A 26234-nucleotide genomic window follows, 5' to 3' on the forward strand; every position below is an offset into this window, starting at 1 on the left:
GAAATTTGATATAAAAACACAAACATCTTTTTCTAAATTATTTTTGGTTCAATAATGTGGTAAAATTTCAAAATTCAACTATTTTATCTTTTTTTAAAAAAATCAAAACATAATTCCAATAAAGATTGTGTTGATTTAAATATCTACAGTTCAAAATAACTTATTCTATATAAAGAGACTTTGACTTTCATAATATAAACAGTTTGAATACAAAATAGTATCATACTAAAAAAGATCTGACAAATTTAAATTCAAATTATACATTACCTTTGACTTTTTTAGACTTTTAATTTTTTTTCTTTACGTCTTCTGCACTTCCTCTGGAAACGTACATCATGTACTTTTTTCATGGCCCATTCCAGACTTGAGTTGAAATAAACTAGCAACCTTTTACTCGATCCCGACATAAATTTGACAGTTACTTGATGTTTAGACCTAATAAGAATTCCAAATTGGCCGTAAACTTAAAGGGGATACTTTTCCAGGCGGAGCGTTATAACCCTAATACAATTTCATCCGACTTGACCATGTCTTAACTGGAAAAAGTTTAAGGAAATTTAGCTTAAAATTAAAAGGAAGAATTTCTATTAAAATAATTGCTATACAAGGTTTTTTGGTACTTTTATTATTTTTTCTTATTTTTCACATCGTTTTTATATTATAAAGTTGGGATCATTTGCTTAAAAAGTTAAAATATATTTAAAAATTAGTGTTATTTTTGTAATTAATAATTATGTTTAATAGTATGTTTTATTTTTTATAGGTAAGATATTTCTAACTAATTTTTTCCCGCGACTTAAGATCGCATAAAAATTCAAATTTTATTAATATAAAGTGTAATAATTATTACAGTACTTAGAGGCAATATTTGAAAGTACCTATAATATTTGTTTAGTTGTAATTGATGGTCTATGAATAAAGATGTGTTTTTTCAACATTATCGTTATATTTTGGACAATTCAATCAATATCTTTATAAGTTATAGTCTATGTGATTATTATTTTATTAATATATTATTATGCGTTTAATTATTCTTGTGAATAAGCTTATATTATTGACAAGTTTTATTAAAATCCATTCAGTAATTTTTGCGTGAAAGAGCAACAAACATCCATACATAAAACTTTCGCGTTTATAATATACATCAGATTGTACAACATTAATCATATATATAGGGTGAGTCTTAAATAAGTGCAAATATTTCAGGGCTGGTAGATTTCGATAAAAGAAACATATTATTTTCTCTTTAAAGTCCAAAATAACCTAGCTATTTTACTTAAAAAAATTATTTTTGCTTAAATTTTGAGAACCACTGGATATTTTCTGGGTTTTTTCTTGTAGATTTGATCTACTACCTATGTTGCCATATTTTTAAGAAATTACAGTTTTAACTAAAACCAAAAATTCCATATTTTCAATTTTTTCCGAAAGAAACCTCATAATTGTGTTTCTGTGGTCGAAATTAGCTACTACCCCTAAAAACATTTGCACTTATTATTCACCCTGTATACCCCGCTGGCAAGCAAACTTTTAGGTCGGCGTTTACATGTATAGGAGTGAGTCGTTATGGCAATCTAGTAAGTCGGAGTGAGTAAAATACGAAGTATTTATTACATAACTACTTCATCTGACGCTAGATTCCATGCGCTTGGGAAAATACTGCCTTCTATATTTATTCAGTACATCTTATTTTACTAAGCGTGTTGACCGTACTGTTCGTACACATGAAAACCGGCACCCAAGACCAGAAATGCCGACCCTTAGTATACAGGTTGTACAAATTCGAGGTATGAGCGTTGGTATCTCGGTAACCGTAATAGATACGAACATGGTTAAAATGGGACAAAGTTGCGCTTTGGAATGTTAACCAAGATGCCATCAAAAAAGTTTTAAAAATTTCAAGGATTGTTGAGTTTTTTAGAAAAACGGATTTTTGAAAATCAATTTTATTTTTTCCTGTCGTTACTTTTTAGAAAATCAAAAACTAATTTCACATTCTCATAGCCACTTTATTAGGGTTATCTGACAGTATTTTTAGATTTTTAAATTATCTGATAATTTGGGACATACAGAGTCCAACTTCATTTTTTTTAAATACGGACCTGCATTTTTTATTTCAGGTTTTGAAAGAACTCGGTCTCCTGAGTATATTGATATTAGATTACACAGATATGTCTATGATTACATTATTCGAAAATTCAAAATACTTTTTTCCGCGAAAAAACAATCAGAGACGTGTTCCTGGGATCGAAATATACAACCCTTAAAATACTTTACTCTTTTTTTTTAAGATTCACCTTCTACTGTTTCTGTAAAACCGAGTAATACTACTATACATATTATGTACAATTAAGTGGTACAGAGTTAGTTTTGTCTCGAAAGAACTTACAGAACTTACCAAGGACTTAAACACAAACACAACAACTCAAATAAGAACAAATCTTTACCTTAACGCAGCATCTTCGAACTATTTACTGGTATTCGCCAAGGCGACAGCCTCAGCTCTCTGTTATTCAACACAATCATGGATCAAATAATAAAACCGTCAAGAATACTGGATTAGGATATCGAATGGGAATGCATAAAGTAAACATATTATGCTATGCCGATGACGCAGTACTTATTGCAGAGTCAGAGGACGACCTCCAAAGAATGCTACAAGCTTTTAACAGACAGGCAGAAAAACTTAACATGCAAATTTCCACAAATAAGACCAAATGCATGACCATTACAAAGGAGCCTCTACGGTGCAAATTGATAATAAAAAACAAAACTATTGATCAGATAATGTCATTCGAATACCTCGGATGCAAAATTACAGGCTCAGGATTCGTGAAAGAAGAAGTAAGGAAACAAGCCAATAAAGCTGCCGCAATATCAGGGCATCTTAAATATCCCATATGGAAAAACAAACATTTGAGTACAGAATGTAAGTCAAGAATATACAAAACCTGCATACGACTAGTGATGACATATGGTGCAGAAACCAGAGCTGAAACATCAGTAACAAAGAGAATCCTACGAACTACTGAAATGAAGACCTTAAGAATGATAACTGGATACACATTGAGGGACAGACAGAGAAATGTAGACATAAGAGAAAAGTGCCAAACAAACGACGTTGTCAGATGGATAAGGCAGAGAAGAAGAGAATGGAACCAGCATGTCAATAGAATGGGCCCCGACAGAATGGCCATAATAATACGCAACAACGTACCCCATGGCAGAAGACCTACTGGACGACCACCTAAACGTTGGCAAGACAGTTGGCAGTCAACCTCGCAAGAGTTGCTTAGACGAGGAGGAAACCGGAACTAAACAGGCGATACGCCTTCTAAAAGAAGAAGAAGAAGAGTTAGTTTTGTTTGCAGTATCCTCAAAAATATATTTTGTATTGAAATGTAAATTATATTCATAAATTACATGCAATTTTTATTTAATCTTTTTTATATAACGATATCAACCCTCTGAGTATTCATTTCTACGACATTTTCGTAGAGAAAAAGTTATTTTCTTTGCAGTTTTTCTTTGGTATAACACGACGACGACACTATCTGGCTTTTCCCTCAATGAAACGAAGAAATTCCGGTCTAAATAAATCCCTTTATAGTATTGTCCTTTATGTCGCGTTCGTTACACTGTGGCATCTTAAGCGTGTTACAGAATAAGCCTGAAAATGAAAGGAAAAGAGCGAGAGAAATAGTTTATTATCCGTAACTATGTAGAGATTTCTGCCCAAGGAGTTGTTTCATTTTTATTCGCAAATCCGTAAAATACAGATACAATTTTTCTTTCTTTAAATTAAAGTTATTTACTTATTCTCTCTATAATGGTGACATTTTTATCTTACTATGGATTTACAATACTATAAGTCTGTCCAACGACAAGATCCTTGACAGTGATAGATGTGTCTGTCATTTTATTTTCAAAGTAGTTTATTTTATTTTACAAAGAAATAAGTTGGTACAATTGGAACGCATAGCAGAAATTTAATATATTTAAAATTTGAGTGACAAGTGATTACTTCAAAATATTGTGAAAAAAATTATATAATTAAAATTATATAAATTGTTGATGTAAATAATAACTGTTTATATATTTACTAGCGTGTACCAGCGACTTCGTTCGCGTCGAATTAATCATTTGTAATGGTGATGATAAAGCAAAGCAAGAATTATTAACATACAAACTGGATAAAATTTTCTCACATTTATGTCAGCATGAGAAAAAACAATATGGCGATATTATTATATAACTTAGTAATATTTGAGGGGTAGTTTCATCTCGTTGGAATTTGACTTTCGAAAAATCCGTTTGCCAAAAATAAGCTTTTTAAGTCAAGCAGTTCAAACAGAATCGTGGTTAAGAAATTACCCAACTTTTTGGAACACCCTGTATGATTTTTTAAAAAATTTCAAAATATGTAAAAAAACAAAATAAATTATGAGTCTCCAAACGTTTTCCAGAAAGACTAACCGTTTTTTAAATAACAAATATTGTAATATTTGAGGGGGTTTTCACCCTCTTGGAATTTGAGGTTCAAGAAATCCCTCCATATCTAATCTCTACACCCCACAGTCACTCCGTTTACCAAAAATCAGCTTTAAACGTCAAGCAGTTTAAGCAGAATCATGATTACTCAATGGTCATATTTTATGAAACTCCCTGTATATATTTTTTAAAAATCTTAAAATATGTAAAACAACAAAATAAAATATACGTGTTTAAGAGTTTTTTCGAAAAACTCACCAGTTTTTAAATAAAAAATATTCTAATATTTGAGGGTGGTTTCACCCCCTTAGAATTTGAGTTTAGAAAAATCCCTTCTGATCGAACCTCTACACCTTAAAGTCAATCCGTTTTCCAAAAATCAGCTTTAAACGTCAAGCAGTTTAAGCAGAATCGTGATTACTTAATCATGTATTTAAATTATATAGAAACAGATGTCCAAGAGAATTTTATAGAAATAAAACATAAAATTTTTATATTTCCTAAAAGTGTCATTTAAATACTGTCATAACTAAATTACAGCCAGACGGAAGCATAAACGTTATAACTCAAAATAAAATTTTAATTTTTAATGTTTCCAAACCCGTGAAGCAAGTTATAAAAAGGAGTTAGTGTTCTCCAGATTGACTTTTCTCTGGAAAGTGATAAAAGTGCTAAGAGTATATCGTTAAAGTTTCCATAGCTCCATTTCCTATTATACATAAACGTCTGGAGATGCAATATAAAAGCTCATCATTTAGGATGTTAATGGAAATTTTTTAATTATTTTAAGTTTAAAAGTTACAGAGTGTACGAAGTGAACTAAAAAAGTTGTTTATGTTTCTATTTCTTGGCAATAAAATACAATGTTTTGTTACAAGTTGGTTTTTAAAACATAACTATTTTGTAACAATTTTAGCTTTTTTTGAATTAGCAATAATGTCTCTGTTCATTTAAGTTCTGACACAATATCCTTCTATATATACAGGGTGAGTTTTCTATGATGTTCTCTATGGGTATCTCGGAAATTACTGGAGTGTGGGTGGTTCATTAGCATATTTGGAAAAAGCATTTTTTTACGAATAATTTGATACCACACACTTGGTATTTCGAGTCAAATTTTCGTTTCAAACCGCAAGTTATAAATTCAAATAAACTATATGCGAAAATGTCAAAAGTTGACATGTGATATGTCATTCTATTCAGAGTATTATTTTCTATCGAATAAAGTAAAAAAATGCCGAGGGTGCCATTTAAAAATCAAAAGTTGTAGTCATTTCCAGTGAAACAGGAAGTGATCGAAAACAATTGAATACGTCAATCAATCCTAATTTACGTCATATACTCACATACCAAATCTCGTTTTTTTAACTGAAAAAATAAAAAAGTTATAGAGGTGAGCCATTTTTGAGATGCACCCGGTATTTTAGACAAAAAGTTTTCAGATAAAAGTTGTAGATAATCACATTCCTAATGAGTTTCGGTTCTCCGATTTTTTCTAAAGCCTGTCATTTCTGACATATGACACAAACATGTTTTTTTAAATGCAAACCATAGTTGACCATGACTTCATAAAAAGCGTCATTTTTTAAGCTTTTTAGCGATATAAGCTAAAATAAGTTTTTTCCGAAAAATTACTGAGTAATTTCCATTGACATCGTAGATAACTCACCCTGTAGATATAGTGACTCTAAATCGTAAGAGACCTTTTCTGTAGAGAATTAAATTTCCTGCAAATATGTGAGACGAGATATTTTTTTTAAATGGTAGATAACGAGATATGAATTTTTCTTTTCCAAAATAAGGAAAAAATAGAAAAAAAAACTGAAAGGAGGACCTTCCTGTTAAAATCCAGGGCTCATACTTTTGTTCAGAGTGTAAAGTGAAAAAAAAATTGTCGATTTTTTTGACCTACTGCGACAAAAACTTTCCTTTTATTGAAAATTTAAGTCAAAATATTGCGAACGGCTACTCTTATATCGGAGGCGGTGGGAACAAGCTTTTGCTTCTGCACTTGACTAAAAAAATGATACCCACCTATACCTTACACTGCATACCAAAGGGCGCCACTTATTTCAAAAAGATGCTAATACTTACAAAGGATAGTACAAACTGAAATAAGAAAATTTGTACAAGTGTATTAATTGAAAAGAAACTAAAATTAGTATGGCTATTAAATATTTTGAGAAACTGGATCAACCAATGAAACAATTCAAACACCCAAAAAAATAAGATTTATTACTTGTTAGAAATATTCGGTACCTATTCGGCACAGCAGCTATGTACATTAATATACAAGAATTATATTTAAGAAACTCTATCTTAAAACTTGTTTAAAATCAAATTATGTCTTTTCAGATATTATTCAAACAATTATAATATAAAAAGAATACTTTTAGAGACGGTCTTGGTTTTATTCGAATAGTAAATATCTAAATTTCAATTGACTTATTACTAAGATTCATGAGAAATATGAATAATCAATCAATATAACATAATTATTTTAATAATCAAGTACAAGTAAAATTTAAGCAATACTGAAGGCAAATACTTAAAGTGTTAAAAAAAATAATAAAATGTAACAGACCGTTAAATTTTATAAATTAAGGGTTAATGTAATGCTGAAGGCAAGTACTTAACCAGTTAAATGTAAAATGTTAAGAATAGTTAATTTCTTAACACACTAATGATTATTTAAAATCAAATTAATAAAATTTTAGTTTACTATAAAAAATATACTGGCCTTGTATACCAAATTATACTAAAAAAGGATCTTCTTAATAATACAAAACCATCACAGCATCTAACTTTTCCTCAGAGGGGTGCAGGGCTGAAATCTAACTGAGCAGGCTGCTACTGATTAACTCGGTGGTTGAAAATCTCGAAGAAAAAACTTGGCAAAAACTTCTAGACACAAGTGTAGAAAAACTGTAGAAAAACGTCTAGAAAAATGTCTAGAAATACTTGGAGAAAAATCCAAAGAAAAACGTTGAGAAAAATACGTAGAAAAAAGCTGAGAAAAATCTGTAGAAAAATACGTAGAAAAACCTAAAAAAGAAATGCACGGTATTAGTTAACCTTACATTTTAAAAAACTCGAAAAAATTTACGAAGGTATTAATTTACCTCATTGTGAAGGCACACAATCAATAATTAATTTAACATTTCTGCTCAAATAAGGGCTGGACACTTCTCATCAAAAAAACTGGAATCAAAACTATAGATCCATTAAAATCTCAACAATCAAAATCTATATGGGACCTTCATCCATCTATAGGACAACAAAATCACAATATTTTTCCCATATTGTGAAAAATATTAGCCAAATAAATTTAATTCTCAAAATGGCACCGTGACCTCGGCCGGCCAAATCCGAGGTGACGATTTTGACGTTTCCCGCCTTGTCGATACACCAGGGTACGATCCAATATTTTCGATAGAGAGCGTTCCGAAAATTAACCGTTGTAGAAATGTAAAAAAGAATATCGATGCAATAATAAAATACCGTCTATAATAAAACAAAGTAGCATTTGGAAAATAAAAATGCCACACCACCCTATACTTATGTATTTATTAGACTGAATCAGTTAATAACTTCACACACCAAAACTGTTAACCGTTCCTTTTCAAAAACTAAAATTGAAAAGCAACACAAGCCCGTTGACAGAAACAAGGAGAACTTGTCGCGGCAGAACCGTATTTTTATTCAATTAAAACGTAACGGTACGTCTCGTTTTATCGAAAGCTCCAAAACGGAAAAAGGGGAGTTTGGGGGGAATTTGGTGGGAATTTGGGGGTAGTAGGGGAGTAGCAAAAGCCTTTGTGCAGGCGCGCGCTCTAAACTTTCCGCAAAATTATACCGTGAAGTTCTAATGAAAACAACAAATTAAATTGAGAAAGTTAGTAAATCGTTTGTAATAAGCTTTTAAATAGCTAATGTAGTTAGGGATTGTTGAGAAAAAGTTTCTGGTCGGCGTTCTTTGTAATTTTCAGTGCGGTTTCGGAGTAAATTGGTTCGGTCGTTTAATGACGACACTAGTTTATCAGAGCAGGAAGAAACCTGATTGAAAAATTGGATTAAAAATAGAACTTCTAATAGAACATACTGTCATTACTCGCTGGCGAGTATTAGCTCTTTTCTATCGAGCAGAAGGTAACGGAAGGCATTTTTTTCATGAGCTTTTCTGTGACTAAAAAGCCCGATACGTGATGTTATCTCTCTTCCGCACTTCGGACATTCAAAAATCTCATTGGTTTGTTGTCTCTTTACTTTTTAGTTGTCGCTGTTAACTGAGCTTGCAATTTTTCTCCAATTTGATTGTGCGCTACTTCTTCCCACTCATTCTGCATGTTTATACCCTTTAAGTTTTTGTGGAAAACATCCTTGTACCTTTTGAGTTATCCACCCCGGTTTCCTCTTACCGTCTACAAGCTCACCGTAAAGCAGAGATTTAGGTAGGCGGTTTTCTTGCATTCTGCATACGGGACCGGCCCATCTTAAGCGGGATTTTGTAACCATAACTTCAACGCTCTTGCAGCTAGCTTTTTCAATAACCTATCCGTTTCAGATATGGTGGAACTATTTGATTCTTAAGAGTTGTCTAAGGTGTCTCTGTTGCAAATTGTTTAATGCGTTAATGTGTCGGCAGTACGGTACACAGGTTTCGCTTCCATAAAACATGGTGGGGATTATTATTGCTCGGTACACTGCAAGTTTTGTTTTTGTGCTCAAGTCATGATTGTAGAAAACCCTGTCTTTTAATTTCCAGAGCTTCTAATACCTATTTAATATTCAACCATATAATTACACATGTTAGTTACTAAAAAAAAAACAAGTAACGATACTACTTCTTTAATAGTCTAAGATCCGGCTGCAGGATTAATAGGTTCATCGTATTTTTAATCAAAAACTAATTTTTACGTATATTTATGATTAGAATACACTTTTAACATGGTAACTTTTAACAGTTTTAACTACAGCCTATCAAAAATTTATAGCAACTGTGTTTAATTAATAATAATAATAACTGATTTTGGAGACGACATTATGCTCATAAAATGATCATTTATATGTCAAAGTAAAGCTATTTTTATTTTATGCATGATGTTATAAGGCTGCCTATCAAAATGTTGCCGCAAATAATAGGGGTTGCCACTCTTCAAAGTTTTTCCTACTGGCCTGGTAAAACTTAGGAATTTTGTATAATTGCCAACTTAAAGTTTATATTAGGATGTATATCAGGTGTTAATATGATAAAGAGATAAGAATTTTTAAAATTGTTTAAATTCAAAAAATATTAATTTTTTAATTCTTCATCTAACAAAAAAATAATATACAGGGTGTTCTATTAAAAAAAACGAAGAAAAATGATTTTATATTTTATAAAGTTTGGCAATGAATTTTAAACACCCTGTGTGGTTTAAGATTACGATATTTATACCGAAGTAAGTACAGACCAACAATAGTAAATATTTAGTATAGTTTTGATTTCAGAAAATTTCTTGTATTTTTAATAATTTTTTAAAAAAAGCTTCAACACTTGTTTTTTTATTTTTTTTATTAATATTTTTGAAACTATCAAAACATTTAATAATATCTTAGGATTATGTAAAGTGATCAGAAAGGAAGTCAAAAATGCAATAATATACAGGGTGTTCCATTTAAATCGTATAACTCGCTATGATTGAATAGTAAATCTATGTTAAATCAATTTCAAAAAACGGAACCAGCTGAAAATAGTTGTTCGCCTAATTTTTCAAATTGGGTTTAAAATCGCACAAATTTATTTTATAAAAATAACTTTGAACTAAGTGAACAGTGCTTTCCATAGAATGAATAAAATGAAAAATATACGACATAATATACATGTACTGATTTCTTTCGAAAATCGACTAAAAAGAAAATCAAACTATAAAACTATGAACCCTTCCCGGACACAAACTGTACTTTGTGAGACAGGAAATTGTAGAGAGAAACAAGCCCTATAACATAGGATACAACATTTTAATGAACAGTGCTTTCCATAAAATCAATAAAATGAAAAATATACGAAATAATATACATGTACTGATTTCTTTCGAAAATCGACAACTATGAAACTATGAACCCTTCCCGGACACAAACAAATATTAATTAATAATAAATAAATATTTCTTTAGCAAATTTATATATTGACTTTACGACATTTCCTGAAAACGACAACGTGTCATATGGCTTTTAGAATTCGGAAGGAGACATTTCTAAAAATGCATACATAATAAATTTCGAAATTCTTTCGTAAATAAATGCAAGGAAATCCATCATGCTGTCAGTGAAATAAGATTAATGGAAGTTAAAATCGTATCGAAGAAAACGCGAAATTTCAATATAAAATTTAAGCGTATTTATGCATGCTTAAGTTTTATCACAGCATTTTTTTTTGTTATTACATGTTAATAATATTACGTGACAAAAACCGTGTACTAAAGTCAGAAGTTTACCGTTTAATTATTTTTACAATCATGCAATCAAAGTGACACAATTCGTTAGAATTATATCAAACAAGGTTATAATTTTGTATTTCAATTTAGGTAGGTTTTATTCAACGTGAAAGGGTTGGCTAATAAATAATATTTAATACAAAATTTGGTTTTATTAAGGTTGACTTTACGTTAATTTTGTCGCAAAAAGGATTATTTACTGAAGATGTATTTACATACCTTTCTCTAATTTCTCTCTTTGTTCCTTAAGGATTTTATTAATTTATTTTAATAAAGAGAATTAAAAATTATAAAAAATATTGAATGTCATCTAGCCAAATCTAATTATTATTTAGACACATTCGAATATTAAAAAATTAAAACCAAATTTTAAAGAAAAACTAATGTAGAATGAAGAAAGTTTAGGAGGGGAGTTAATCACCGCGACCTTACAGATCTCTTGTGTGTTCCCCTTTCTTGAGTTATAACGAGTTATAACTCATCATACAGTCTCAGGGCTATAACAAAAACCAGTATCTGAGACGGCTCCACGGAGGTCAGCGCTCCATCCTCGACATCAGCCGTACCAAAATTTATGGCACGAATGGTCGTCGTCTCGGCGCAGTGACTGATAAGGTGTTCTGGTGTTTCCCCATTTTCCCCACAGAATCTGCATTCGCCGTTGTTTCTCAGCTTCAGCCTACTGAGGTGTTGGTTGAGAAGACAGTGTGTGACTCGTTAGAAATCCCGTGACAATCCGATTTTTTTTACTTAAATCAAGGAAAACCTTTGATTTTTCTCGGTCGTAAGTTCTGAGGACCTTTTTCGAATGTTTTAGACCGTTGGAGGACACCCATTACAAGTTAAGGATGGAGTCTTCCAGATTCTTCAGGTCCGCCTGCAGTTGGTTTCCGTTTGGAAAACAGAACGTTTCTGGTCCAGTTAGTAGTGTATTCGCTCAAAAAAACCAAGAAAAGCTAAAAAAAAGAAAAAATATATATTAAAGAATTAAGCTAAAAAAACAAATATTAAAAAAATATTGAAATATAAAATTTATTGAATGTGATCTAGCATAATCTAATTTTTATTTACACACATTCAAATATTAAAAAATTAAAACTAAATATCAAAAAAAATTAAAAAAAATAATAAAAACTAAAAAAAAAGAAAAAAAAGTAAATAAAAACTAAAAAAATATTAAAGAATTAAACAAAATAAAAAATTAAAAAAATAAAAAAGCTTCCCATCTATTTTTCAACTTACATATTTATGCGCTAAACTTCCTAAAGCCGTCCAACTTTTTTCTTTTATCCTAAGACAAAAGAAATTTCTTTTAAGAGAAAAGCGCTTTGACTTCGTCTTCAATTGTATACGTCTTCTTGTATCTCTCTGCTTGCGGTTGGTTCTGTACTCTTTTCCATAAGAAATTAGTTAGATAGTAAATCAAAATATCGGAATTCGATTTTGTTTGTACTATTTATCAAGCTCCAACAGAAACTTGTTTACGGAGCGTAGAAGTTTAATAAAGGAAGAGATAGAGAAATGCATCTTTCTATCCATTTTTGTATACCATTAGTTATTAGTCTTTAAAACTCAACTTGATTATCTTACTGTATAGGGTTTAGATTTAGGAAAACTTTTGGTAGATATAGAGCAAAATGTAGTTAAGTGTAAATATGTAGGGGAGCATTAAATATAAAATGGTTATTTAGCAGTGATAAAATTTGACCGAATTATATAACCGCTATGAGGAGTCTTTAATCTAGGCGCCCTTCCAAAAAATAAAAACATACAAGTATATATCTTTTATCCAATAGCCACTACTTATACAGACATTACTCACATGTATACATGCATATAAAATAAGTAACACACACGTGAGTTTTTGAAGTTACAACAAACTGTGAGTTATGAATTCCCTATCATATACGCCACAAGACTTTTCTGGCAGTATTTGTGCTGTAGTCGCCTCTGCCTGGTTAATCATTTCTTGCGGAAGATCTTCCTGAATCATTTTTATTTAAAATCTGACTTGCTGGCATTATCTAATGACGTATCATTGATTAATAGAACAAACTGTTTAATATCTCGGCTAAAATTTAATATTTGTTGATGATTCAAAGTTCATTTAAGAGGTAGAATCAAGAGCTGTCACATTTTAGAACTTGATTGAATTTTGTCAAATTTATGATAATAAAAAAACCGGGAAAACATTCCTTAGCTCAAAAATTTTCAAATTTTTACAAACTTATTCATATTTTCGCTGATTATAACTCATTTGCCAAGATGTTTTTTTTTAACATAATAGGCCAAAATATGACTGGCATATTGACAAAAATAGGTATATTTTATAAAGTTATAGCTATGTTAAACAACTTTATAGCCTATAATAAGTAGTAATAACATTATTATAAGTGTCATAATCTCTTAATAATTTTTCTCTCTACGATAATTTTTTTTTCTAACCAATTCTAATAGAAAAAAAGCAGTAGTTTTCTGTCTGCTATAAATTTTAGAATCTTTATATGGTCTTCAATCTATTTATCTCTGTACACAGCAACATTATTTTCAAAATGTACCGAAAAAAAAACGCAAAATTCAAATTCCTAACTGAGTTATGCACTCGATACAAACTCAAATCTTTTCATCTATTTATATGCTAATGCTTTGTGAGCATTTCTCTACACCCCAGCCAGATAAAAGACTAAATATATATACGTCACATCGCAATATCTTTAAAGAACACGTTGGTATATATAAAAAGAGAAAAATAAAATACATATCCGTAAAATTATCTATCCGGAAATAAATTTAATTTCTACATCCGTTCTAAGGGCTCCTTCTAAATCTATTAAGTCAACTTGAAAGGTATTCGATTTACTCGTTCTGTCGGATGTTTTTCCTAAAATATCCGAAATATCTTCGGCCCTATAAACATGCTTAGTTATCGTGCGATCGAGCAATAAGGCTTTCAATAAACGTTTAGACCGAAAATGCCTTTAACAAAGGCCTAGCACGGACACGATGCTAAAGGCTTGACCGTATAACGATATAAGAATCTGTACTATTGTACTTGATTGAAAATTATTTCATAATTAATTTTCTATTTAACATTCCCCAAGTGGCAATTGTACAATTTGTGTCCAAGATGTGCCCGTTTTCAGCAGCCATTGTGTTTCTAAGTGCGAAGAAACAAAATACCAAACTAAAATAGTCTATATTTGTGTGTGGATTTCAAAACAAAAACAACCATCAACAATGTCGACCGTTGTTTTTAGGATTACTCATACAAAAAATGTCTGCCAAAAGCAAATTCATCGTTTAATTTAATAATGTACTTTCATGTTTTTAATGCCTCTTGTATATATCATTATTTGTTGCTACAAAATATTATTGTATAAAATAAAATTTTTTATTTTTATTTCTATATCATGGTTCTGAAAATAAAATATATAAATTAGTGTAAGTAGAACACGTTCTTATGAGTTTACGTGTTTCGAAAATGAATCGACAGTAAATGGAAAGCTTGTTTCCAAAATGTTTCGATTTAGCGCTATCTGTGTAGAAATTTGGAACTAGTCACCTGTCAACAACGCCAATCATAACCTGTCAACAACGCCAAAATAAAACATTTTTATTTAGTTATTATAACACAATTAAAACATAGAAACATGTATTCCATTGTGGAAAAAAGAGGTAGGTTTGGTTCAGTATGACTTAGTGTGACAATAAAGGCCTTGTTCAGTGTACTAATATTTTCCAACGGTCACTGGAGCAGTCAAAACAAAAATATAGAATAATTCAGTCTGAACATATTGGCACCAAACATCTCAATTGATCATAGAGTTGATATTTCTATTCCTCATAGATTTGATATTTAAAAACGAAATCTAATGCAGCAAGCCTTCATTTTTGTAGGCCTTAACTTAAGCCAAAATCCGCCAAAATCCGTGCTCTTCAAAGTTTATCTTTGTGAGGCGCAAATCAAAAGCCGGGCATGCTGACCGCCTATCCGCAGGGATTTCCAAAAACATTATTAAACTGTTTTCGCCCAAGAATTTTCATCCTTGAGTGTTTTGTTCAAATTCTCCTTTTATGCGTCGAAAAATTTAATATTGTTCTTATTCATTCGGTGCTTTTGGAATGTGTATTATATTAGACATATTCAGTAATAAAATACTTGGATACCACAAAGATAAATGTTAGAATGAGTATGGAAAATTATGTATGGAATAAGAATACTTTTTCTTTATAGTGTTGTTGTTTTCTAATTTTAGGCCGTGCATTGTTTAGTAATTTTGTTAATGTGTTACAAAATTACACTGTTTTTTTATAAATATTGTTAAATATCAACATTTTGTTTTCCCTCGTATAATTAACAGATGGTGAGTTTCATTTTTAATTTAGAAAAATATACTAAAAAGTCAAATAATTTGGCTACACACTGATTAAAAAATCATCAAAATTGGCCCATTAAAACAAAATATATTAACCTTTAAAATATATCAAAGTTTTAGGGTACCCATTTTTCGTGCCGCCTGAATGTATTTCAAAAACTATACATTTTAGTCATATACTTTTCTAATGAAGCAAACCTTTATTTTTTTAATAGAATCAAAAAATCAATTAATATATAGGGCATTCCATTACAAAAAACAAAACCTTGATATGCCAAACGGGACACCCTGTAGAACTCTACATAATGTTAGAAAATGCTTTAAATTGACTTATATAAGCTCACAAAATTTCACTTCAATACAAACTTTTGTTCTCCTTGTAAAAACCGCGTCGTATATGACGCGCCACCCTGTATAATTCGATTTCAATCAAAATTTCAATGATTAGAATATAAGAATATAGGTATAGCTTATGCATTAGACTTATTTATTTCAATAAATTTACTTAGAAAAAGAATAAAAAAAATCAAAAAATTAAGGAGGATATAATTAAGAATTTTCTAAAATTACTAAAATAAAAAATTAAAAGCAACGAAAAAAGATGGGTAAACATTTTAGTTAGACCGAAACTAAAGTTCCAAAAATATTCGTAATATATCTAGAAATTCATTTACCCACTAGTAGTTATAAAAAGCATTTTTGGTAAACTCTGTCTCTAATAGTTTCTGAAAAATAAAATTAATTTTTTTAAAAAGGTCCGATCAAAATCTCCGAAACTAAAGTTCCAAAAATATTCGTAATATATCTAGAAATTCATTTACCCACTAGTAGTTATAAAAAGCATTTTTGGTAAACTCTGTCTCTAATAGTTTCTGAAAAATAAAATTAATTTTTTTTAAAATGTCCGATTAAATGTATATCTCCGAAAATGAAGTTCCAAGAAAAGTCGTAATATATCTACAAATTCATTTACCCACTAGTAGTTATAAAAAGCATTTTTGGTAAACTCTGTCTCTAATAGTTTCTGAAAAATAAAATTAATTTTTTTAAAAATGTCCGTTTAAATGTATATCTCCGAAACTGAAGTTCCAAGAAAAGTCGTAATATATCTACAAATTCATTTACCCACTAGTAGTTATAAAAAGCATTTTTGGTAAACTCTGTCTCTAATAGTTTCTGAAAAATAAAATTAATTTTAAGTTTACAGTAATTGAATTCCGAGGTAAAAGTCTCTGGGCACTCCACTATACTTAGCATTACCTAGTGAACAATTAAACTCTTATTATAATATTAATTATCACTTTTATTATCCGCCCTGTATTTTACAGTATACTATATCTATAGAATAAAGGGATCAAATTAATTCAAGTACACACTAAAATATAGATTCACTCATAAATTGATGATTTAACTATCGGTTAAATTTCTGACAGATATTGCTCGGCGATAAGGGAAAATTAATCTGTATAAAGTAGCCGCCCCCGCCCGAATATCTTCTCCAAACTAGCCCAAGATATCGGTTTTATGGTTTAAGATGCGAGTGAGCCGGTCTAGCCAGACAAACTATGTACACAAGTGGCCTTGATATATAGGATATCGATAGGGGATGGCGTTGTAGCAACTTCGACCTATCGTATATTCAAGATGTCGTCGTGGCTTGTATTAAAAGTTATAGGTGTGCTGTTACAAATTTCTAATAAAAACCTATATTAAAGATAACAGTTTTATATCGGTTGGTTTATTTTTTGTTTTGTTTTAAGATTAGTTTTTTGTTATGCTTTTAAATTATATATTTTGTGAAATATACTTACATTTATTTTAAATATTGTTTATTCTTTTGTAGCTGGTTTATTTGTATGCAGGGTGTCAAAAATAGTGTATTTAACTCCATTTGTTGATACTACAGATAAAAATAAAACAAAAAGTTTCTATGAACATATGCCTTAAAAATGCTTCCCGAAAAGTTACAACCCTCGAAATGGTATATAAATATAATACATTTTGGCTGTTATTAAGAACATTGGTAAACCGTTTTTTTTTCGAAATTTGGTACCTCCCAACGCCATACTATATTCCGACCGGTATATAGTATATTTTATTATACTTCATAAATATATTTATTATAAAAAGTGTCTCATAGAAGCATAAATTATGCATTAAAATGTTATGAAGCTATCTGAAAAAAATATATCAACCTATTTTGGGGGTTTTAGATATAATTGTAATGGATATTAATAAATTATACAATTAAATCTACTGTTAATTAGTTTTATAAATATATTCCGATATTTTATTATACTGAGTTAAATATATGTAGTCATCCTATACATAAATAGCGAAACAGCCCTTTAAGGGCATACACTCATATATGAATATATTACCATCGATTTTCTGTCACAAAAATGTTTATTCGATTATTATGAAAGTTATTCATTCCTTTTGTGATATTAGTTTTTAAATAATAACGTGTCATAAAAATATATCCAGCATTTTTCTGAAGGGTCAGTGCCATTTATTTTTGGTTTGTCTGAAACAGACGCAACAACATTTATTTTTAAATATATTAAAAAGTAACAAATTGTCATGGGGGAAGTCCACCGTATAAAAATAATTTATTAAATGTTCTAAAATGGTATGTTATACACAGTTGTTTAAAACACATAATGTTTTTTTTTAATCTGATTGAGATACAAGCCTAAATGTTGTATTTTTTTAGAGTTATCAGAATGTTATGGCTGTGTAAAAAAACACTAATTATCAATCAAGGAGCCTTGGAAAAATAGTTTTGATCGTCTAATGTTTTTCGTGTCTTTTTTTTTCGTCACAACCAAATCGTATTTTTAATCATATCTCAATTTTTTCAAATGGAACAAGGGTGACTCATTAGCATATTTGGAAGAAGCCTTTTCTTATGAATAATTTGCTACCACACACTTGGTATTTCGAGTCAAATTGTCGTTATGAACCGCATGTTACAATTTCAAATAAACCATATGTAAAAATGTCAGAAGTTGACATATGATGTCATTCTATTCAGAGGGTCATTTTCTATCAAATAAAGTAGAAATATACCGAGGGTGCCATTTGAAAATCAACAGTTGTAGTTATTTTCGGTAAAACAGGAAGTGACCAAATACAATTGAATACTTCAAACAATCCTAATTTATGTCGTATACTAACATACAAAATCTCGTTTCTTTTATATGTAAAAAAATTAAAAAGTTATAGAGGTGAGCCACTTTTAAAACGCACCCGGTATAATGTTCTAAGCCTAAATTCAACAGCTTGAAATATATTCAATTTTATAACATATTTATTATTATTTTATAAATGACTTTTACCTGCTTTATAAAGTAATGCTTCTTATTTTGTAAAAGTTTCCCGTCTATTTATATATTTACAGTTATTGGTTAAATGATACTTATTATTGAAATATAGGTACTAGGTAATCTTTTTAATTAAAACAGCATTCTATATGAAAAATCTATATATTTATTAATTACAAAATATCAAACAATACGAGATAAATGAAATGAGAAAATGCCAATTTTTTTCATGACACATGATTTCAAGGGTCCTTGATTAAAAACTGGTAATTTTAATACAGCCATGACTCTCTATATTAAAATTTAAAATACTATTTTTCTTAGCGAAAATGTCAAAATTTCTCATATGATGGCTATTAAAAATACCATTTCCTATCAAATAAATTAAAAAAATATCGACGGTACCGCTTAAAAATCAAAAATTTTAGTCATTTCCGGTAAAACAGGACGCGACCGAAAATAATTGAATACGTCAATCAATCCTGATTTATGTCATATACTAACGTACCAAATCTCGTTTATTATCTGAAAAAGTAAAAAAGTTATGATGAAAAGCAACTTTTAAAAAATATCCCACTTCTGAAATGTGAAACTTAAACAGAAAAATTAATAGACGCATCCAATATGTTGCGTTATCTGACCATCCCACTCGCTCTACATCCCATTGTATCGCATTACCTAGCTGAAAATGGCTAATAGCAGGCCGAAATCCCTGCATTCTATTAAATGAACCCTACTAATCTTCCGCTTATTGTTTGTTACAGTGGAAACAGCGATGGGGAGTCATCACCAAACTGTCGCCGGCTGCAGGTGAGTGAGTTACATTTAGAGCGAGCATGCTGCTGAGATATTGTCGGTCGTTTTCGGGGGACAACGGAAGGGATCTGGTTTTGATTGGGCGACGCGAAATTATGAATGGTAATGTAGTTTGGGAGCGCTCTTTGCACGGACATCGTTCATCAACAACTGTTATTTAGGTGTCTGGTGTAGCTCTAAAAGATATTTATAATAAATGAAAGGCAATTCCGTACCGTCTTGTGTCGACTGGGATCTAGGAAATTATGAGAGGTACGTAAAGGAAGTTTCGCAATTTTTGGCCAATAAAATGGTGTTTTGAAAATTAAAGAAATATAAAAACTTTCGAAGATATTCTAAAAAAAAATAAATATTGTAAAATCGATTTTATTTTTCTCTTGTTATACAGGGTAAGTCTTAAATAAGTGCAAATATTTTTAGGGTTGGTATAGGTACTTCGACCCCCAAAACACGATTATCAGTTTTTTTTGCGAAAAAAAATGAAAATTTAGAATATTTGAATAAAAATTGGATTTTTTTAGCTCTTAGTTAAAAACAAACATAATTTCTTCATAATATGGCAACATAGGCAGTAGATTAAATTTACAAGAAAGAAAACCAAGAAAAGATCCAGCGGTTTTCAACATTTAAACATTATTTTTTTTTGGAAATCCTCAAAAAGAAAATTGAAGTAAAATACAAGGTGGTTTGCACTGTATTTCAGAAATTTCGGCAGCATATTCTGCAGATAAAATAATGTATATCCTAAAATGCTTAGTTTCGGAGATACAGAGTGTAGAATTTTAATTTTTATTTTGATTTTTTCCAAATAGATTCTGAAGTAACGTCACTATTTTGATAAAAATTGGTGTCTGGAAGTTTTTTGATATGAGAAATTTAATTTTTATATCAATATGACTTATTTTTAGAGGGCGCCACTTACATATTTTTTAATTATTTTGAAGAGTAATAACTTTTAAAAAACTTAAAACTTTTTTAAAAATATCTCTTCGTAAAAATCTCTACGAGAAACCGTTCTATAGTTATTACCCAACCGAGTATATAGATTGTTATTTGACTGAAATGATAAATTTAGGAATTTTTTATTTTTTTATATTAATCATAAATTTTTCTTCAAAAAATGATGATAAAACAGTTTTTGTTGAACTTTTTTGCAAAAAAAATATTTCAGATTTACGATTTCATTGTAATAACTATTTAGTCAACATGTTTATTTCATGTTAATTATGACAAGAATTGGTAATTTAGATTCCAAATAGCTCGAGAACCATTACTCGTAGCTATTTTAACCAAGACACCATTTTTACGTAAAAAACGTCGTAAATGTATATTTTTTTACTAAGTAGTTTTATACAGGTACGGTCGAAAATTTATTACTCTTCAAACCAGTTAAAAATATATAGGTGGTCCCCCTGCGAGTAGGAGTTATATTGACAATAAAATCACATTTCTCATGTTAGAAAACTCTCGCAGACACCAATTTTCATCCAAATATTGAAACTTTTACACTCTGTATCTGCGAAACTAAGCATTTTAGGACATATTTATACCAACTTTTTTACTTATTTTTATCTGGAAAATATGTTGTCGAAGTTTCTGGAATACATTTTGGACCACCCTGTCGGTTATTTTGGATTTATTTGCAAAACGGTAAAGGAAAAACATGAGCCTTTTATTAAAATCTACCAGCCCTAAAAATATTTGCACGTATTACAAACACATCCTGTATAAAGCGCTAAGTGGCCCGACTATTAAATTGTATTGAAAAAAAAATCTCAACAGAGACACCGCCTGTTCTTATACATTGGTTATTAAACAAAAAAATTTTTTATCGATTTGTTAGGACATTTAATATTTCCGGAAATATTCGATACACAGAAATTATATCTAGAATTTTGTGCAGTATGTAAGAAATGAATAATATACAGAGTGTGGTGTCTAAAATTAGAAAATTGTTACTCTTACACCATGACATCCTCCACACTTTAAGATTTTTTTTGCAAAAAATATGCAACTGAAAACATTAATCGAGGTATCTGGCCACTCACTAGAGGGTATGCTAAGCATGTATGTCAATGTGCTTAGGACCATGTTGACCAACCAACACAAACATGTTGCCCACGTCCAACATGCTCCCCTATGAGTGGCCTGGTTTATAGACACAATTAATTTCAATATCCTTTTAAATTTCTGTACTTTATATCGTTAAATCTTGTAAGTTTAAACTCCCGAAACCCACAACAGGAAGACAAATGCCATCTGGCACTTCCCTATTCATCCAAAAGTCAAACAACGTCACAGCTAAGAACCGCGGCGCACATTTCCACCGTTCCTCCTCCTCCTCAAACCTCTCACTACTCAAAACATGTAATACGGCCCGACGTAAGATTAAAATTCATTTCCTAGCATCGCGCAACAAAACAAACTACTTCACGCCGTGCTACTCAACGATTGTGACAGTTAAGACATTATTCTCGAGTCTAAACCGTGTATAATTCTAACGAGGCACAAAACAGTCTATCATCGACGCTCGAGAGATATCTGCCGCTGCGTCTGGAAATGTTGAATGGCAACGCGACTTACTGTCTTGGAGTCGGATAAGTTTAATAATTTAATCTAAAAGTTTACAAATAAAATTATTAATATAATAATTCACGTTCATGGTTATTATGAAGTATATCTGACGGACGAAAAAATATAAACTTAAAATTTTATTAGAGAACAGCTATACAGGGTGGTCCGAACTGTATTCCGGAAACTTCGGCAGCATATTCTGCAGATAAAAGTAATAAAAAAACTTCGTATAAATGTATGGCCTAAAATACTTAGTTTTGGAGATACAGGGTGTAGAAGTTTCATTTTTACTTCGATTTTTTCTAAATAATTTTTGAAGTAATGTCAATATTTGGATGAAATCATGTCAATATTTGGATGAAATCAAATGTCAATATTTGGATGAAATGTATCTCAGAGTTTTTTGACTTGAGAAATTTGATTTTGATGTCAATATGACTTCTATTTGTAGTGGACGCCACCTACATGTGTTTTAACTGTTTTGATGAGTAATAACTTTTCGTCCATACCTGTGTAAAACTACTGAGTAAAAAAATATACATTTCCGTGATTTTGTACGTAAAAAATGTCTCTTGGTAAACATCGCTACGCGGCAACCGTTCTCAAAATATAGTCTAGAAAGTATCTGATTTTTATATATATATATATATATATATATATATATATATATATATATATATATATATATATATATATATATATATATATATATATATATATATATATATATATATATATATATATATATATATATAAATTCGGATCAGAACGTCCTTCGACGTTGTCCGATGCTTAACTTCCACCCTGTGCGATTTTCCCATTGATCTTCGGTCAGATTTTTCTCGCTCATCGACCTTCTTATTCCTTCCATCCATGTTTTCTTGGGACGTCCTCTCTTTCGTTTACCAGGTGTTATCCAATGAATGACTTGTTTTGGAATTCTTTCATTGTGCATTCTCTGAACGTGGCCGTACCATATTAATTGTTTTTGTTCTATATCATTTACTATTGTTCCCTCTAGTCCCATCTGTTGTCTAATGTCTTCATTTCTGATCTTATCCCTCCGTGAAATTCTCATTGCTCTTCTAATCGCGTCCATTTCTGTTGTCTCTAATTTCCTTTTATTCCTTTCAGTGAGTCGCCATGTTTCACATCCATAGAGTAATATGCTTTTAACTAGTGTCTCATATATATTATATTTCCTGTTTTTTGTAATTTCAGTGCTCCATAGAATGCCATTTATGCATCTGATAACTCTTCGTGCCTGTATTACTCTGTTGTTTATTTCTCTATCGTCCGTTCCATCTCCTGTAAATATCGATCCCAGGTACCTGTAATCTTCACATGCCCTAATTTCCATATTATTGTCTAAAATAAGATTTTCTGTATTAGCTCCAATTGGAAGGTCTGAAATTTTATATTGGGGTGGTTTATAGAGGGGTGGCGTTTTCAGCAGGATAATGCAAGATGCGATACGTCTGCCTATACTCAAGCTTGGATGCAAGAACACCATTTGGCAACAATTCCATGGTCAGCAGCTTCACCAGACCTTAGTCCCATTAAAAACATATGGGGACTAATGAAGATTGAAGTGGAACGAGCAGCTTCACGAAATAAACAAGACTTGATTCGCTCAGTTTTACAGGCCTGGAATACCGCCACTGAATATTATGGTGTGGACCTAGTTTCGGGTGTATCTGGACGTTTAGTTAAGTGTTTGGAGTTAAATGGAGGTTGTATAAGTAAATAAAATTAATAATTTGTTATAATTTTTTTAACTCAAGTCTTTAATTTTGCTTTCTTTTTTCCGGATACTTTCTAGACGGACTATATTTAGAATGGAAATAGTCAATATACTCGTATGTCATTATTGATAAAATATGAACATGTTGAGTAGATAGTTGTTTGACTGAAATGATAAATTTGGGAATTTTTTATTTGTTTAAAATATTCATAAATTTTTCTTCGAAAAAATGATGATAAAATAGTTTCTGCTAAACTTTTAGCACAAAAACATTTCAATTTTATGGTTTCAGTCTAATAACTACCTTATGATCGAATAAAAACGATGTCAGCGATGAGCTTTCGAACAGTGAACCGTGAGTGCGACAAAGTGTGTAAACCGACCAAAAGTGTGTGAAATCGACCAAAAGAAGTTTATAGCGCAGTATAATATAACCCCTAGGTATTATACTGTGGTCAGCTGTACCTTTTCACCGCCAATACAAATGCAGAAGTGAGGTAACGAATTTTGAACATTTATGACAAGGTTTAATGACAATTTAACGAGAGTGACTTTGGAACATTTACATGCAAAGTTTTTTTTGTCAAGTTTTAGTTATATTATATTTTCGATTTTATATTTTCAAAGATCTTGTAACAGATAGTATAAATTTTTGTTTAGCATAAAGAGTATGAATAAGAGTGTAAGGATTTAGTATAGTAGGAAATTGTGTTTATTCTTTTTATTGAATTAAATATTGTTTGCTATTATAGTTCTACATTTATTTTTTATTCAAATATTCAACCAGTATCCTTGATAATACAGTATATACTAAACTAGGTAGTATACGTAGCACTACCTGCTTGTCTTACAAGCTAATACTAGGATCACATATCCTAGTATGTCTGTACGGCAGGAATGGCAGATCCTGCTCCGCACAATGTCAATGATGACAGGTATTGATAATTTCGATTCCAAATATCCATTAAAAAACCATTACTTGTAGTGATTTTTACCAAGAGACCATTTTTACGTAAAAGACGTCGTAAATGTATATTTTTTTACTCAGTAGTTTTTGGAGTGTCAATTTTATCATTTTAGTCAATTTCTTGATAAGCCCCAATCCTGTTAAAGCTCTAAATATCACGGTATAATTCTTTATTTTTACTTTTATTATTTAAAAAAAATATATTTACTAATTTAATTTCTGCTGTATTAACGTACTTAGCATAAATTTAATATGTTTAAAAGCTAATATATCCTGACGTTTCAGTATGCCAGCCAAATTTATCTGGCAACGTTCTACTCATTCCCTGGCTGTACACACAATATTTCACCTTAACATGTATGCAGCATCTGGCAAGTGTTAAAAAATTTTCATTTATATTTCGTAATATGTTGCTGCCCTTCTGGGCCATATTTCCGTGCGGTAAAAACGTTTATTGCTAGTCGTTTGGCCAAAACGACAGAAAAGTTGAAAGTAAAACAGAGGATACAAAAAAAATAATCTTTATTTTACACATTAAATTATTTTTTTTATATTTAACAGTAATTATAATAGTGATAAACACTAAAAACTTTAGAAATAAATATTAATCTAATATAATATTAATAAAAATAAATTTAAAAAACTCGAGTTAGTAAATAATGTGTATGTACATCTTTATGAAGCAGGAACAGAAATATAAAAAAGTAATTTTTATAAAATGCTACAGCGCAGCGTTAGTATAAAAATTAAAACCAGTTTGTAAGTGATTTTTTACTCCTAAACAAATTTACTTAAAAATCTAAAACTTCTAAAAATTTAAAAACTAGAGAAAATGTCTAAATGTAGCTACTTCGAGAACAATTTAGTTGCGTATTTGCTAGACAAATGAGCAACTACTAAAACTAAAGTGTTTTAAATACCTAGTTACATTTTGTTATTTTAAATATTTTTCTTTTTTTTTGCTATAGAAAAACACTTATTAATGAAACATCATAATACAGCGAAAAAAGTAAAGGTAAATGAATTAAAATATATAAGGAATATTGTATTAAAGATCTATTTATAGAAATTATACCCGTAACATTAGTAATTGAAGAAGGGAGCAGGAAGTGACGTTAGAGAAAAACATTGAAAAACAAATAATAACCGCTAATCAAAAAGATTAAACAGAAAATAAGAAAGAAAAAAACAGTTCATATTAATTTAATTTTTTTCGCGTTATTTTTGTATTTTAGCTTTTTTCTGTTATTTAGCGGTTTACTCTAGTTTATTCTTGTTTTATCATGTTGATTAGCGATTTTTATTTGTTTTTAACGTCACTTCCTGTTTCTTGTGGTCGATGCAGAAACCCCTTTCTCAATCTACTAATAATAATTATAGTACACTTTATGGTTCTAGTTTACTAAACAAGAATCAAAATTTATAACCATAATAAACAAAATAAGTAACCCTAAACACTTTTTT

At 30.2% G+C, this 26234-nt stretch overlaps 1 protein-coding gene across 1 annotated transcript in view; it reads left to right on the forward strand.

Annotated features, from left to right (window-relative positions):
* Positions 1-26234, forward strand: part of LOC115882619 (pheromone-processing carboxypeptidase KEX1-like) — a 107971-nt gene that overhangs the window by 65582 nt on the left and 16155 nt on the right. Inside the window, exon 3 of the mRNA XM_030900812.1 lies at positions 19434-19479. Within this exon, the coding sequence (XP_030756672.1) occupies positions 19434-19479 (46 nt within the window). The remainder of the gene's footprint in view (positions 1-19433; positions 19480-26234) is intronic.

This window comes from Sitophilus oryzae, unplaced genomic scaffold (genome assembly GCF_002938485.1).
Source record: "Sitophilus oryzae breed Bouriz unplaced genomic scaffold, Soryzae_2.0 scaffold_178_pilon_pilon, whole genome shotgun sequence".
In the NCBI taxonomy this organism is placed as follows: Eukaryota; Metazoa; Arthropoda; class Insecta; order Coleoptera; family Curculionidae; genus Sitophilus; species Sitophilus oryzae.